The sequence below is a fragment of the Vipera berus genome (genome assembly GCF_964194415.1).
Source record: "Vipera berus genome assembly, chromosome: 1".
Taxonomy (NCBI): Eukaryota; Metazoa; Chordata; class Lepidosauria; order Squamata; family Viperidae; genus Vipera; species Vipera berus.
The window spans coordinates 105,860,007-105,873,430 of NC_138202.1; the positions used below are offsets into that span (position 1 = coordinate 105,860,007).

The 13,424-nt window shown below is 37.9% G+C and overlaps 1 protein-coding gene across 3 annotated transcripts in view; it reads left to right on the plus strand.

The window, feature by feature from the left end:
• The window catches only part of OSBPL5 (oxysterol binding protein like 5), a 134,070-nt gene that overhangs the window by 81,174 nt on the left and 39,472 nt on the right, over window positions 1–13,424 (plus strand). For 2 of the 3 annotated variants that reach the window (XM_081312529.1, XM_081312528.1), the window contains exons 4-6: window positions 1,147–1,227; window positions 2,543–2,644; window positions 3,670–3,873. In XM_081312529.1, coding sequence (XP_081168655.1) covers window positions 1,147–1,227; window positions 2,543–2,644; window positions 3,670–3,873 — 387 coding nt within the window. The remainder of the gene's footprint in view (window positions 1–1,146; window positions 1,228–2,542; window positions 2,645–3,669; window positions 3,874–13,424) is intronic. The other variant, XM_081312530.1, reaches the window with a different exon arrangement.

Below are 13,424 nucleotides of genomic sequence, written 5' to 3' on the forward strand. Positions count from 1 at the left end.
TCATGTGTTCTAGGAAAAAGACTTGTGTTCCTGATACCAAAGATAGACTTGATGAAAATATATACAGTTTCAATCAGTGCAAAACAGAAAGAGTGGACAATATAATTTTATGTGGTCACAATTTATTCCTTAAAAACTGAATTGTAATAATTTGTGTGGATATATATCTATACCGTGTGTGTGTGTGTGTGTGTGTGTGTCTAGTGTGTGTTTTTTATGCACTCTGTCGACCCAAATATGGGGAGAAGGAATATTTTGCCTGTATCAGCCCAAACTAGGGCAATCCACAGGCAGCAGTCGCTAACTGCGACAATAATTTTTATATTAAATTTGGATTGCTAACAAAGAATTAAAGGGAGACTAGTATAGCTATTTCAAGCTGCTTTGCTCTCATCAGCCAGCCACACCCTTCTGAGATTTGAACCTGAGCTGCTTGCACTTAGGCAGCTGTGTTAACCTCTAGGCCACAGGCTTTTTCTCACTTTGTCAGCTATATCAGTTAGCGACTGCTGCCTGTGGATGGCCCTAACTGACAAAGTGAGAAAGAGCCTGTGGCCTAGAGGTTAACAAAGCTGCCTAACGTGCAAGCAGCCCAGGTTCGAATCTCAGAAGGGGGTGTGGCTGGCTGATGAGAGCAAAGCAGCTTGAAATAGCTATACCAATTTCCCTTTAATTCTTTGTTAGCAATCCAAATTTTATATATATGTGTCATAACAGTTGTAAATATGGTCACATGACCTTAGGAAGTAGCGCTGTAATTTCAGAACCAGGACATAAGTAGCTTTTGGGGGCTCTGTTGTAACTGACCAGTCACTAAGTGACCGGTTGTAAGTTGATGTATTAAATCCTCAGTAATGATCATCATCATCACCGCATTGAGGGAGAGGATGGTGATTGTGACAGGGACTAAACTTACCAATTTAACATCTGGTAAATGAGGTTCTTGTGACATCCATATCCATCTATAGTGAGTATTTTCTGTATAGGAAGCTCTTTACCATGGTAGCCATTTCAGAGTGCCCACATTCTCTCAGTGTTTCAATATTACAGATGTTTCTATCAACCCATTTAGTTCATCATCATAACAAAATTCTAAAATAATTTCATATTTATCTAATTCCTATCTTTTCTTTTTTCTTTTCATAGACTGAGCACAAATTTTGCAATGGGTCTGATAAGGAGTGTGTATCTCCTACTGGAAGAAATAATAAGAAGGAAACATTAAAGGTAGATGGAAGAAGATTAAGCTGCATCCTTTGTTCCTCACTGATTGGCAGATGATAGATAGACAAGACAGACAGACCACTCTTAAATTTCCATAGGCATAGGCAAACAGTCCTACTATATACATTATGCTGAAAACAGTATGCAAAACAGCCTTGTCAACTAATGTCTCCTAATCTCTAAAATAACCTTGCATTTATTATTCTCAAAGTCCTTCAAATTTTCATAATTGTGATTTGTTTATTTATTTGATTCTAATCTGGATTCCGCCTAGTTTAGGCCTTGCTATATATCCCCAAAATGAGTTAAAATAGTTTTGCAAAGCAGATTGCCTTGTTCACTAGATTAATGAATCCAATTTTCCAGTCTTTACAGGATCTTAAGAAGGTGATTTTTCTATCCATATTATCTGGAAATATCAGTAGTTGAACTTAAGATCTCTTGTATTACCCTTTAGAAAGTATTAAGCTATAACTTCTAGCATCCCTAATCTTTGGCCCCACTGCTAGATTATCGGACTTGTAGTTTAACAATATCAGAAAGGCCAGTATTTCCTGTCACCACCAAGCCATAGTCCCTTAATATTTCAATGTTTTTGCAGCCATTTACACACACTACTGCATATGGCTCTTCAGAATTCCTTCAGAATATCAATATGAGAGCAGGTATTTTGGTTACTAAACCTATTTGCATAATATACACAATAAAGATATTTGCAGGGTCATGAACCTTGTTTGATAGTGAGTAAGTACATATTTTTATGCATGTCATGATTACTGCAATAAGCTGGTCGCTGTAGAGATTTGAAAACCAGTTGTCTAAACATTTATCTTGACTAATGGCCAATATTTACATAATTCAACTTCCAGATTTCTGGTAGATTCTTCAGTTTTAAGGCATTTATTTTCAAAATTATTTCTTAGTAATGAAAATTTATCACACTCTTCTGAAGACACAGGGTAACATATGTACCCCTATTTACTTTTCCCCAAATCCTATGAGGATTTGTTAGTTGTATGAATGAGTAACAGGTTAGTTGTTCTTGACTGGAGTAGCTATAGAACTGTAATGAGTCGAATACCAAAATAAAAACATTTTACAGACAAAGGGAAGGGGGGAATACCTGACGGATCCCAATTGCTGTTGTATTTAATGCTGCAAAAAAATTCCAGCAAATTGTTTCTGGGAGCAGAGGAATGCCACTTAAATGGGGAACATAGCCTATCTTCTTTTCTTTGTTTTTCTTTCTCTTTTTGCCAGTAATAGAAAGAGGGGGGGAAATGTGTTCCTGACTGATATTTTATCTCTCATATAATAGGTTCAGAAAAAAAACTACAGGCAGGAGAAGAAAAAAGCCACCAAGCAAATCTTTAGTGCTTTGAAAGATCCCCGTGTGGTCATTATGGCAGATTGGTTGAAGGTAATTTGATGCAAAATGTCACTTTAAGAATATGTATGTAAGGAGTCTGAACAGTTTTTAGAATTGTGCATTATAATTCATTCACTGCTTTCTACACAGAATTTATTTAGTGCTATAAAATAGCCCTCTTGGGAAACAAGCAATATATTTGAAGTTATAGCCAAGGTAGAGGTCGTGTCTTTGTAGCAAAACAGGAGATGAAGCACAGTTTAAAAGAAGGAAGAATATTATCAGCGGGACTGGTAGCATCCTTGATTTGTTTAGCAAAGACCTCCTTTGCTTTTGAATGGCTTAACAGCTATGATTCCCATCTTTTCCTTTTTTTAAAAAACACACACAATTTTATTGTTTGATTATTTGTTTGGTTGTTCCTATCTGCCACCCCAATCATTAGTCAACTCTGAGCAGTTTACAGTTCTAACGTACATACACAACTTAAATACCAAAAATAGCCAACAGTAATATTTACATGAGAGCCAATCTGGTACATGTTAAGGCACCAAGTTAGAAACTTGGAGACTGAATTCTAGCCCCATCCTAGGCACAAAGCCAGCTGGGTGACCTTGGGCCAGCTCCTGTCTCTCAGCCCTGGGAACCCAGCAGTGGCAAATCACTGCTGAATAAGCTTGCCAAGACAATTGCATGGACTTGTCCAGGCAGTCCCCAGGAGCCACGAATAACTCAAAAGCACTAATATACAGATTCATTTAGACCAGCAGTGAGAGACTGTAGGAATTCAAAGGAGCACTTCTTGTTTAAATATGACTGTGGTTTGGGGTTGAGGAGAAAGACTTGAATCTTAAGAGCAAAGGGAAAAATGTCTTCATTGGCTTTTTAAGAGCTAACCTGTCCAATTTCTTCTCAGAGAGTTTAACTGGAAGCTTGGTTTAAACCTCAAAACATTTAATGTAGTTGAGCCAAATAAGACACTTGGAATAACTGAATTTAGAATGAAGGTCTTGTTCTGCACCATTAAAAAACTGTTTTATTGGTTTAGAGTATTTCTCCTTATTCTTGTTTTCCAGATACGTGGCACTCTGAAGAGCTGGACTAAACTGTGGTGTGTACTGAAACCTGGAGTGCTCCTAATCTATAAAACTCCAAAGACTGGACAGTGGGTGGGCACCATTTTGCTTCATTCTTGTGAGCTCATTGAGAGACCCTCCAAAAAAGATGGCTTCTGTTTCAAACTTTTCCATCCTTTGGACCAGTCCATTTGGGCTGTGAAGGTAAGAAGAATGCTCATCTGAACAGATTATATCAGGCTTCCTTGCAGGAAACCTGAAGGGCTCCACCAACATGCACAAAAACTACTGACGGCTATTGAAGTTCCATCGTCTTTGGGTATAGCAACCAACTTGTTTAATGATCCAATCCTGTGAGGCGTAGTATATATGTGCCCCACTAATAATAAAATAAGATAAACTTTGTTGTTGTTAGTTGCGAAGTCGTGTCCGACCCATCGCGACCCTATGGACAATGTTCCTCCAGGCCTATCTGTCCTCTACCATCTTCTGGAGTCCATTTAAGCTCACGCCTACTGCTTCAGTGACTCCATCCAGCCACCTCATTCTCTGTCGTCCCATTCTTCTATTGCCCTCAATCTTTCCCAGCATTAGGCTCTTCTCCATTGAGTCCTTCCTTCTCATTAGGTGGCCAAAGTATTTGAGTTTTAGCTTCAGGATCTGGCCTTCTAAAGAGCAGTCAGGGTTGATCTCCTCTAGGACTGACCGGTTTGATCGCCTTGCAGTCCAAGGGTCTCGCAGGAGTCTTCTCCAGCACCATAGTTCAAAGGCTTCAATTCTTTGGCACTCAGCCTTTCTTATGGTCCAGCTTTATTGTCACTTTTTTCTGTGAACACACTGACACACGTTAAAAAATGAAATAAGACGAAATGTTGAAAGTTCACTCAGCTAAAAGCACTATCCGGGATGGAATGCTTTAACCAGGTTTCCATTGCAACGATGACACAGAGTTTCTCTTAAGAGTTTGCTATTAACTTTAGCTTCATATAATCCATTTGTGACTTGGTTGTGAGTTTTTGTCATTTGTCTATTGTAATTCAGTATCCTATATATTGCAAATTGCATTATTGAGAATTTGGCAGCTAACTAAATTTTTAAAGAAATGGCTTGGGGTTTTAAATTTTGGGGAGGGGGGAGAAAAGCTGAATACATTCACAATTTGAACAAAATTCCCTCTCTAAATATATTTTTTGCCAGTCCTTATTTAGTTTAATCAAAGACTATTTCCTTTCAATTTTTTTCAGAGGTGAGGCTTTCAGTGACATTTACTAGGTAAAATAATATGTTCTTACAGTTATTTTGTTATGACATGGCCAACAGTGCAAAGGTCCTTCATTGCATGCTTCTCCTTTCAGCAGTTTGCAACCTCCCAGATTTGACTTAAATCCAAGGAAATAAATCATGTGGTAACTTCTCACATTAGGTGTTTACAATTGTAAAAGTGTAAACATCCAGCTCCAGGGTGATAGGACAGTGTGTACCAGAAAACAATAAGGCCAGCAGTAGTTATTTACAACAACAAAGACAAAAAATATCAGTGGAATATCGTAGAATTTCTCAGAAAAACACAGAAAAACTAAAACCTGTTTCACACTGGAAAACTTTGGGAATCTTTCAAAGCAGATTTCAGCTCAGTATTACTCCTTTTAGAGAATTCTAAGCCAATTTGAAAACAGTTCTGGACCCCTGGGATACCACAGTAGACAAATTATGTCTGCCTCAGGGGTAATATATTTGAAAGCATAGTAAATGTGGTATTTTTTTCTATTGTGATTCCGTGGATCCATTTGCCTATTTACAGGGCTCTTGCTTCATCAAACCTTCTGGCTGCAGGGGCCAAGGATTGGTCCTGGCCATTTCTGATATTAAATTAATTGTAAGGACTATAAAATAATGGATTTATCTGACTCAGACATATAGAAGATGGGTCATAAAAAGAACACTTGTTGGGTAGGGGTGAATATGACCTCTTTTAGTGTTGGAACCAAAAACTAGAGAAATATAAGGTGAAAGAAACTAGTGTATCAAGCAGCTTAGCAGCTAGTGTATAAAAAGCTGATTAATTTAATAAGGAAGTTGTGTACTGTCAAATACGAAATAGTGGAATGGTCCCTGCCCAACATAAAAAAGAAATCTCTGTTGCCCATCTATATGATATTGTGGAGGTTGGAAAACTGAGCTGATTAAGGTTTGATTGGGCTTCTGCTTCGGAGGAAATGATGAAGAGGCTTCTGGATTTCCTTATTCCTGCCTCTAAAACCAGAACACTGTTCACCTTGATTGTCCACTCAGTCTCTGCTCCTTCACAATCACAGGAATTCCGTCACAAAAGAAAATACAATGAGGAAATAAGGAAAGCGGGGGTCAGGGTTCTGTTGATAGTTGGATAGCCCTTCCTCTTCTCCCTTCGTTGTCCATTGAAATCACAGGAGACAGCCATGAGGGCACTTGTAGTGGCACAAAAGTTCAATAGAAGCTACAAGGGATGTTACGACTGGCTGTGGAAAAGTATCTTGTGGCGAGGCAGGAGTTTCACAAGTTCCTTGTAGAATAGGAAGATAGGGCAGGTAGCATTGGGTGACTTCACACTAAATTATAATAGATTTCAGTTGGTGATCAGATCCAAATATTGTGATTTGTAGATACAGTTAATGACAAAGTGTACTCCCAGTCAGTTATGATATATGGAACAAACCATGATTAAGCAAATTATTATTAATGTAGTATGTAGATATAGGCCAACCCAGTCTATATCTGAAATGTAGAGAAAAACCAGGGATATTTGTCAGCAGAAAACCAACAGTGGAAGTTCTGTATGGAACTAAATGTTTCACCACAATAGTACCATTTATATGAATGCAGTCAGGTTTTATACAGTACAATTCCATGCTAAGCAGTCCAGTAGCAGCTTTCTGCAGGCTGTGGAAACATTCCCAGCCCCTTGTGATTCTATGAAACAGTTTCTTCAGCAGAAATGCCACGTTGGATTTCACCCCTAATCCATAACTTGAGCATTCTAGATAGTCTTTTTTTAATCAGAATTTAACATGACATTTCCCCCCCGATTCAATCAGTCTTCTCTAATAGAAAGCTGTCTTTGTTACAATGATACCTTTGACATTACGCAGGCCCTACTGCACAATAAAGAGATTATTGCCCCAGTGGCCTGTGCTACTTCTATTTATATACAAGCAAGAAATGAAATACCCTAGGATACAAGTAAATATGATTTGCATCCAGAGTGTGATTAATGAGAGAGGTCTTGCCAGCTCTGGGGAGGTGTGGAAATTAATATGCGCCTTAGTCTTCCAGAGGGGTGTCCCTGAAGCACACACACTTGCATGGGGCACATTGATAAAAGTAACAACTCAGCAGGCTGGCAGCAGAGACCCTGTGAGGAGGATTTTCACTTTAAATTAATGTGGCGCTGCTCATTCAGGCTCCAGAGATTTTCTGTGAACAGGACATCTTTGGCTTCTTAGCACTGGCTGTGCAGTTTTTCTCACTGGAGATCTGTCAGAGTGGAATAGCAACCCTCCAGATGAAATTCTTCTGACTGACCCCCCCTCCTGACCCCTCCCCCCCAAAAATAGCACCTTTCATGTCAAAGCTGTAAGAAAATGAACTTCATCGGTAAATTTTAACTCCTAGATTAAAATGAAAATCATACTGTTACTGTTTATGTAGGAGTATTAAATTCTATAAAAGGGATGCGGTGGCTCAGTGGGTTAGGACGCTGAGCTTGTTGATCAGAAGGTCGGCAGTTTGGTGGGTCGAATCCCGAGTGCCGTGTAGCAGAGTGAGCGCCTGTTACTCGTCCCAGCTTCTGCCAACCTAGCAGTTGGAAAGCACGTAAAAAATGCAAGTAGAAAAATAGGGACCACTACGGTGGGAAGGTAACAGTGTTCCGTGCGCCTTTGGCGTCTAGTCATGCCGGCCACATGACCACGGAGACGTCCTCGGACAAGCGCTGACTCTTCGGCTTTGAAACGGAGATGAGCCCCTAGAGTCGGAAACGACTAGCACGCATGTGCAGGGGAACCTTTACCTTTACCTTATTAAATTCTATAATTCTACTGTTCTCAAACAATTCCTGTATTTTTTGTTTGAAATTACTGAGTACAATCTCAGATAGGGAGAAGGAGAACTACACATGATTTGAATTGCTGTATAGACTGAGACTCCTTAAGTGTCCTTATGAGCTATTGGTTAGCATTTGGATGATCACTGACAATAATGGAACATTAACTTTATAAGGATCTTGGTAATGCCACTCCCTGCATTTGTGTACCGGTAGTCCTCACTTAATAACTCGTAACTGAAACTGGCAACTCTGTCACGTAAGTGATGCAGTCATTAAGTGAAACATAACTACTCCACTTTAGTGATGGCATTCGCAGTTGCTTTTGCTGATTGAATCCCATGTGGTCATTAGGCAAGGACCTACCTGGATCCAAGTCAATTTTGGAAAAAGTTGGAAAAAGCTTCATCTCAAGTCTCCTTATCTACTTCTCTTTCCTCCATCATTGCCTTTTATTTATATATATAAAATTAATTTTCTAGCTTTACAATAATAAGTACTTAATAAACAACAAGTTGTCCTGGGTCCATTAGTAATTCAGTGGTACATATTAACTTCTTCAATCTAGGCCCAATATTACACCATCCAATGCTTCCTCTCTTCTTCCGGTAGTACATATTTTCCCACATTAGGCAAATACAATTCTTATTGTTATTAATACATATACAACTGAATATCAACATCTTTGTTACATTTTCCTAATAACATCAATAATGTCAAGTTTAAAATATCTTTTCTAACCAAAATATATATTAATTGCATTTGCACTTAATATTCATTTGTTCAATTAATATCCTATACATGTAATTTGTGAGTTACATAAAGCTGTATAATAAATTGTGGAGATGAGATAGTTTGATCCAGGCCTTATTACAGGTAGTCCAAATCTAAGAGTTTGTTGTTTGCCATACGCCATAAAACCCAATCTACTGAAGATCTTGAATTTGCAGTTTGTGGATGGAATGGTGAGGCACCAAATATGGTAATACAGGAGACTATTGATGGGGAAATGATCAGAATTGCTGAAGCTGTATATTTTCCAACCTACTTTTTAATGACTTAATGACATTTCTGGCAGAGAATGGTTGCATTATGTATTTGCCCTCCCCAGCAAAGGTCAGGCAGGTGTGTGTGTGTACTGTCTTTCACTGGATGGTTTTGTGAAAGAAAGTAAAGCTATCTCTATGGTAACGTAAGAGATAATTTGAACAAGAGTTGCAAAGTTCATCCCTCAACAGTATAATGGCTTGTAATGCTACTGCTGACATTAATAAGATCTGACAGCTTGCCTTGTGATTTTCCTCTTTCCCTAGTTATAATGTAGGAGCTGAGTGTAGGAAACATTCAGTGCTTTCTTGATATGATTTTTTTTAAAGGAATGTGGCAGGGGAAGAAAGATGCTGACATTTTAAAAATTAGATAAATAAGGGTTTGAAGTCACTTCTGTTAGGCAATAGTTAGAATAAATTTATCTCTTAAATGCATGAAGAATCAAGTACAATAAGTTATTGTAGATTCTAACCTATTCCGGTGCTTGAAGAACCTAGGTATAAGTCTTATTAAATTCAGTGGAATTTCCTTATGAGTAATCTGAAGTGTCCCTGATGTTATAGAGAACAGTCCTCTCATTTGTTATTTTTGATGGTGGCTGGTGATGATTGAAGCCATTTGGAGTCTAAAACATCTGGAGAACACTAGATTACTGTCCCATCATATTCCAGTTCCACCATGAAATTGCTAGCAGCATTCCAGCTGCAGTAGTTGGGTAAGGATTTGGCTAATGTACTTTATGTGAGTTCTTTTTTACAGTAATGTCAAGCCCAGTGCAGGTAGCCAAGATCATAGAAGGGGAGTCAAGAACAGGAAGTTTTAATGCTAATTTGGGGTAAATACAGAATTTTGGAAACTAAGAGAATTTTCCCACTTTGCTTTATAGTGAATTAATTAATGGAGAAGCTCGGTGAGTGATTTTGAACACTTCCCCAGATTTCTTGGCACCTGGACTAAGTTGCCAGCCACCGGCTGACTCATCCTCTGTCTCTTGATTGTTGATGTCTACTCTATCTTCTGTTCCTTTCCCAGCTTCTCCACAATGTCTCACCAGGAGAAATGCCAAATATCACAATTTATGAAATTAAGAAAATTTGCCTTGAAGGATGGTTAAAAGGCAAGTAGTAAAATGGAATATTGGCTTTCCCAAGTTAGAATTGCTCATTTGCTGCAAGGAACCCTGTACATAGACAGATAGCAGAATTGTGTTTCTGTCATGTGCCATAAATACATGAGTGAATGAGAGAGTACGGCACTGTTTCCTGATGTTGGAAGCTAGAGAAATTCCAAATAAATCTAGTGTTACATTAAAAAGACATTTTGTTGATGATTTTAAACTCAGATACAAGATAATGCATAACAGCAAGGAGTCTTTTTAGATAAAATCTATAGATTATCATTCTGCATTAAACCAGGGATGGTCCAGATGATGAATGACAGTTCTCATTGTCTTTTACCATTGGTCATATTGGTTGCCTGTCATGAGTTCAGCCACCTTTGGAAGGGCACCTGTATTAATCCTTGTTTTAAAGAAAATACTAATAATCTTTGGGATTAAAACATAGATCTGCTGCATTCATATATCACAATCAACCTTAGTGTAATTAAAGATGTGGGAGACCATGAACTCTAGTCCAACTCAGTGACTTTGAGTGACTCTCTTTCAGCCCAACCCACTTCACATTGATTTAGGGAAAATGGGAGAAGACAACATATTTATGCTGCCTTGAATCATAGGAAATAGAAGTGAGATATAAATCTGTCTGGTTTTAAAGTTACTGCAGTTGCCTCTAAAATACCTGTTTTATAAGACAGGAATTTACATAGTTTTGAAATGAAGCCACTGGATGAACAAAAAGCGTTCAAACCATGTTAATGGGAATGTGTGGGAATCTGAAAGTTGCCATAATGAAACATAGTGAATGATAGGCATGCTTTTCTATTATATGGTTTTCAGTTATATTGGGACTCCCATCATCAAGAGGAAAAAGAAGGGAATAAACAAACTTTTGGGGAAGAGAAGAGAAAAGATTATGTATGGCCGAATTTATAGGGCTGTAAAGGTGTGCAGGCATGCACGCACCCACCCATGTAAATTGGGGGGGGGAGTCACCTTCAAAAGAAAAGCAATGAAGTTGTATTGCATGCATGGCATATGCTTACTTACATTTGATTAATAATTACCAATTGACCTCAGGTGGGCTGGACAGGGACGGATAGTCAAAGGGCTGGATATGGTCAGGGGGCTGCCCAGGTCTGATCTAGGCCAGGATAACTGATCTGCTGGAGTGCATCTTTCTCCTGTGCTCCAATAAACCAATGGTTGAATAGACTCATCTGAGCCTCTTAGAATCTTTGGGACTTAGAATGATTCTGCCATACAGACTTCTGCTTATAATACAGTCTTGTATTTTATTTATCAGAAGAAACATAAACAACATTTGGATCTATTTGGAACAATTTGAAGCATATTTTTTATGGACAGTTAGGCTTATCACTTGAAACCATTCATTAAAATCTCTATTATTGTACTGAAACAGAACAAAAGAAGGTGGATTTTAAAACTGGCATATACCGGTAGTTTCAAAATAGGAAACTACATTCCAGCTCCAGTATTAGCGTGGATTTAAGATCACCTCCACCCTAACTATATTCTCACATTGTGTATCCGGTAAGGCTGATTTCAATTAATCTATCCATGAAGTGGCAGAAGAATAAGGAAAGTCTGGATCCTAAAGGGTAACTACTCAATGCCCTTCTACATTGTGCATTAACTAGAAATAACCAGTGCAGCAGTTTTTATGAGTTCAAGTTACGATCCAATAAAAACATCCAAGGATCCTTCAAACTACTGCAAAGTTAATGGTTATACACAGTCCTTTCTAGTCTTCAGAATCAGAGCTCTTATGTTGAGTATTCTTCAGAAACGCTTGATAGTTTTCAAATAATCAAGAGGAAATACTGCAAAAATAATTGGACATGTTTCTTTGTTGTGCAATTTTTCTGACCTCATATGGTTCTCGTTATCTTCAACTGAATACTTTCATTGTTCAGTAGGTGTTTGCTTACGTTATGTACAGTAATTAAATGTGTACTTTTAAAGAACCCTGATATATTTTAGGTGAAAAATGGGTCTAATGACGAGAGGTTTAAGAATTGTCCCCTGCTGTTGATTGCCTGCATGCCAATCCATCTTGAGAAATCATCAGTATGAAAGATAGAAAACACTTAGAATGAGTGGTGTGTACACAAAGTTGCCGAGAACCCAGCCTCCTACCTGCCTCTTTCTTGCATGTTTATTTATGCACACTTGTTTTTATTGCATCCCATCCTTGAACCCTGAATTGTCAGGCAAAATGCCACATTCATTCAGTTATTCGGAAAGCTTTTTGACAGAATGACCTAAAATGTTCATATGTGAATATCCTTGAAAGGATGAAAGGCACGTATCTTAAATTTAGATACAGGTAGTTAACAACAGTAATTGTGATTGGAATTTTCATTACTAAACAATGTGGTCATAAAGTCTGACGTGGAAGACATGGAAGTTCCAGTACAGGTAGTCCCTGACTTATGACCACACCTGGAAGTGGAATTTTGGACGCTAAGTGATAACAGTCAGTACATGAGTCATGTGACTGGACCCAATTTTTACAACCATTTTACCATGGTTGTATTAACAAATCACATGGTCATTAAGTGAATCACATGTTTAAGTGAATCCAGCTCCCCCAATTGACTTTACATGTTGGAAGCTGGCTAGGAAGGGTACAAATCATGATTACATGCAACCAGAGTATACCTGAGCCAGTTGCCAAGCCCAGATTACGATCATGTGACTACAGGGATAATGAATGCTACAGTCATAACTTTGGGAACAGGTTGTAAGTTTTTTTAATAAAAGTCTTATTAATTTTTAAGAATTACAATCTTTAGTGCTTAGAAAACATGTTGTCTGGGTTAAAATATAAATCTGTTCAATACTACACAATCCAGTATTTTTTTTCTCCTGATCCTTCTTTCTTCTCCATATTTTTCCCATTTTTGCCTCAATACACAGTTACAATTTTTGGTACTGTTAATGTATACAGAGTTAAATATAAACATCTTCATCATATTTTACTAATATCATACAAATAATAATTCTTAAATCAATAATGTCAATTCATTAATCAATATATTTCTTTCTGAAAGGTGTTTGTTTTTTCTTGAGGCATCGTTCCTGGAGATCCTCTAGTATCACCAGTCTCAGTGAGAGTAGATCAAAGTTTCCTCTAGTTTTCTGGTCTTTATATGTTATCCTTTATAATCCAATAGATTTCAAAGTATAGGTTCAATCCTGAAAGCAATATTTTATAGTGATCCTTTGTTTCAAGTATCCAAAAATTGACAATCAGGCAAGGTTGTAATCCACAATGTTTGAAGTGATTCAAAATGTTCAACCTCTCTGAAAACAGCTCAAAAGTCTCTCCCCGCCAGGCATAGTCCAAGATCAAATTTTGCTTTCTCTCCCACTAGCTCTTGAAGTTAAATGTCCAAGCTTAGTAGGTATTTGTAATCCAAGAAGGTCAGGGTGATAAATATGGCAAAATATTTTCCTTTATTACCAGCTGTTCTCCTGAGC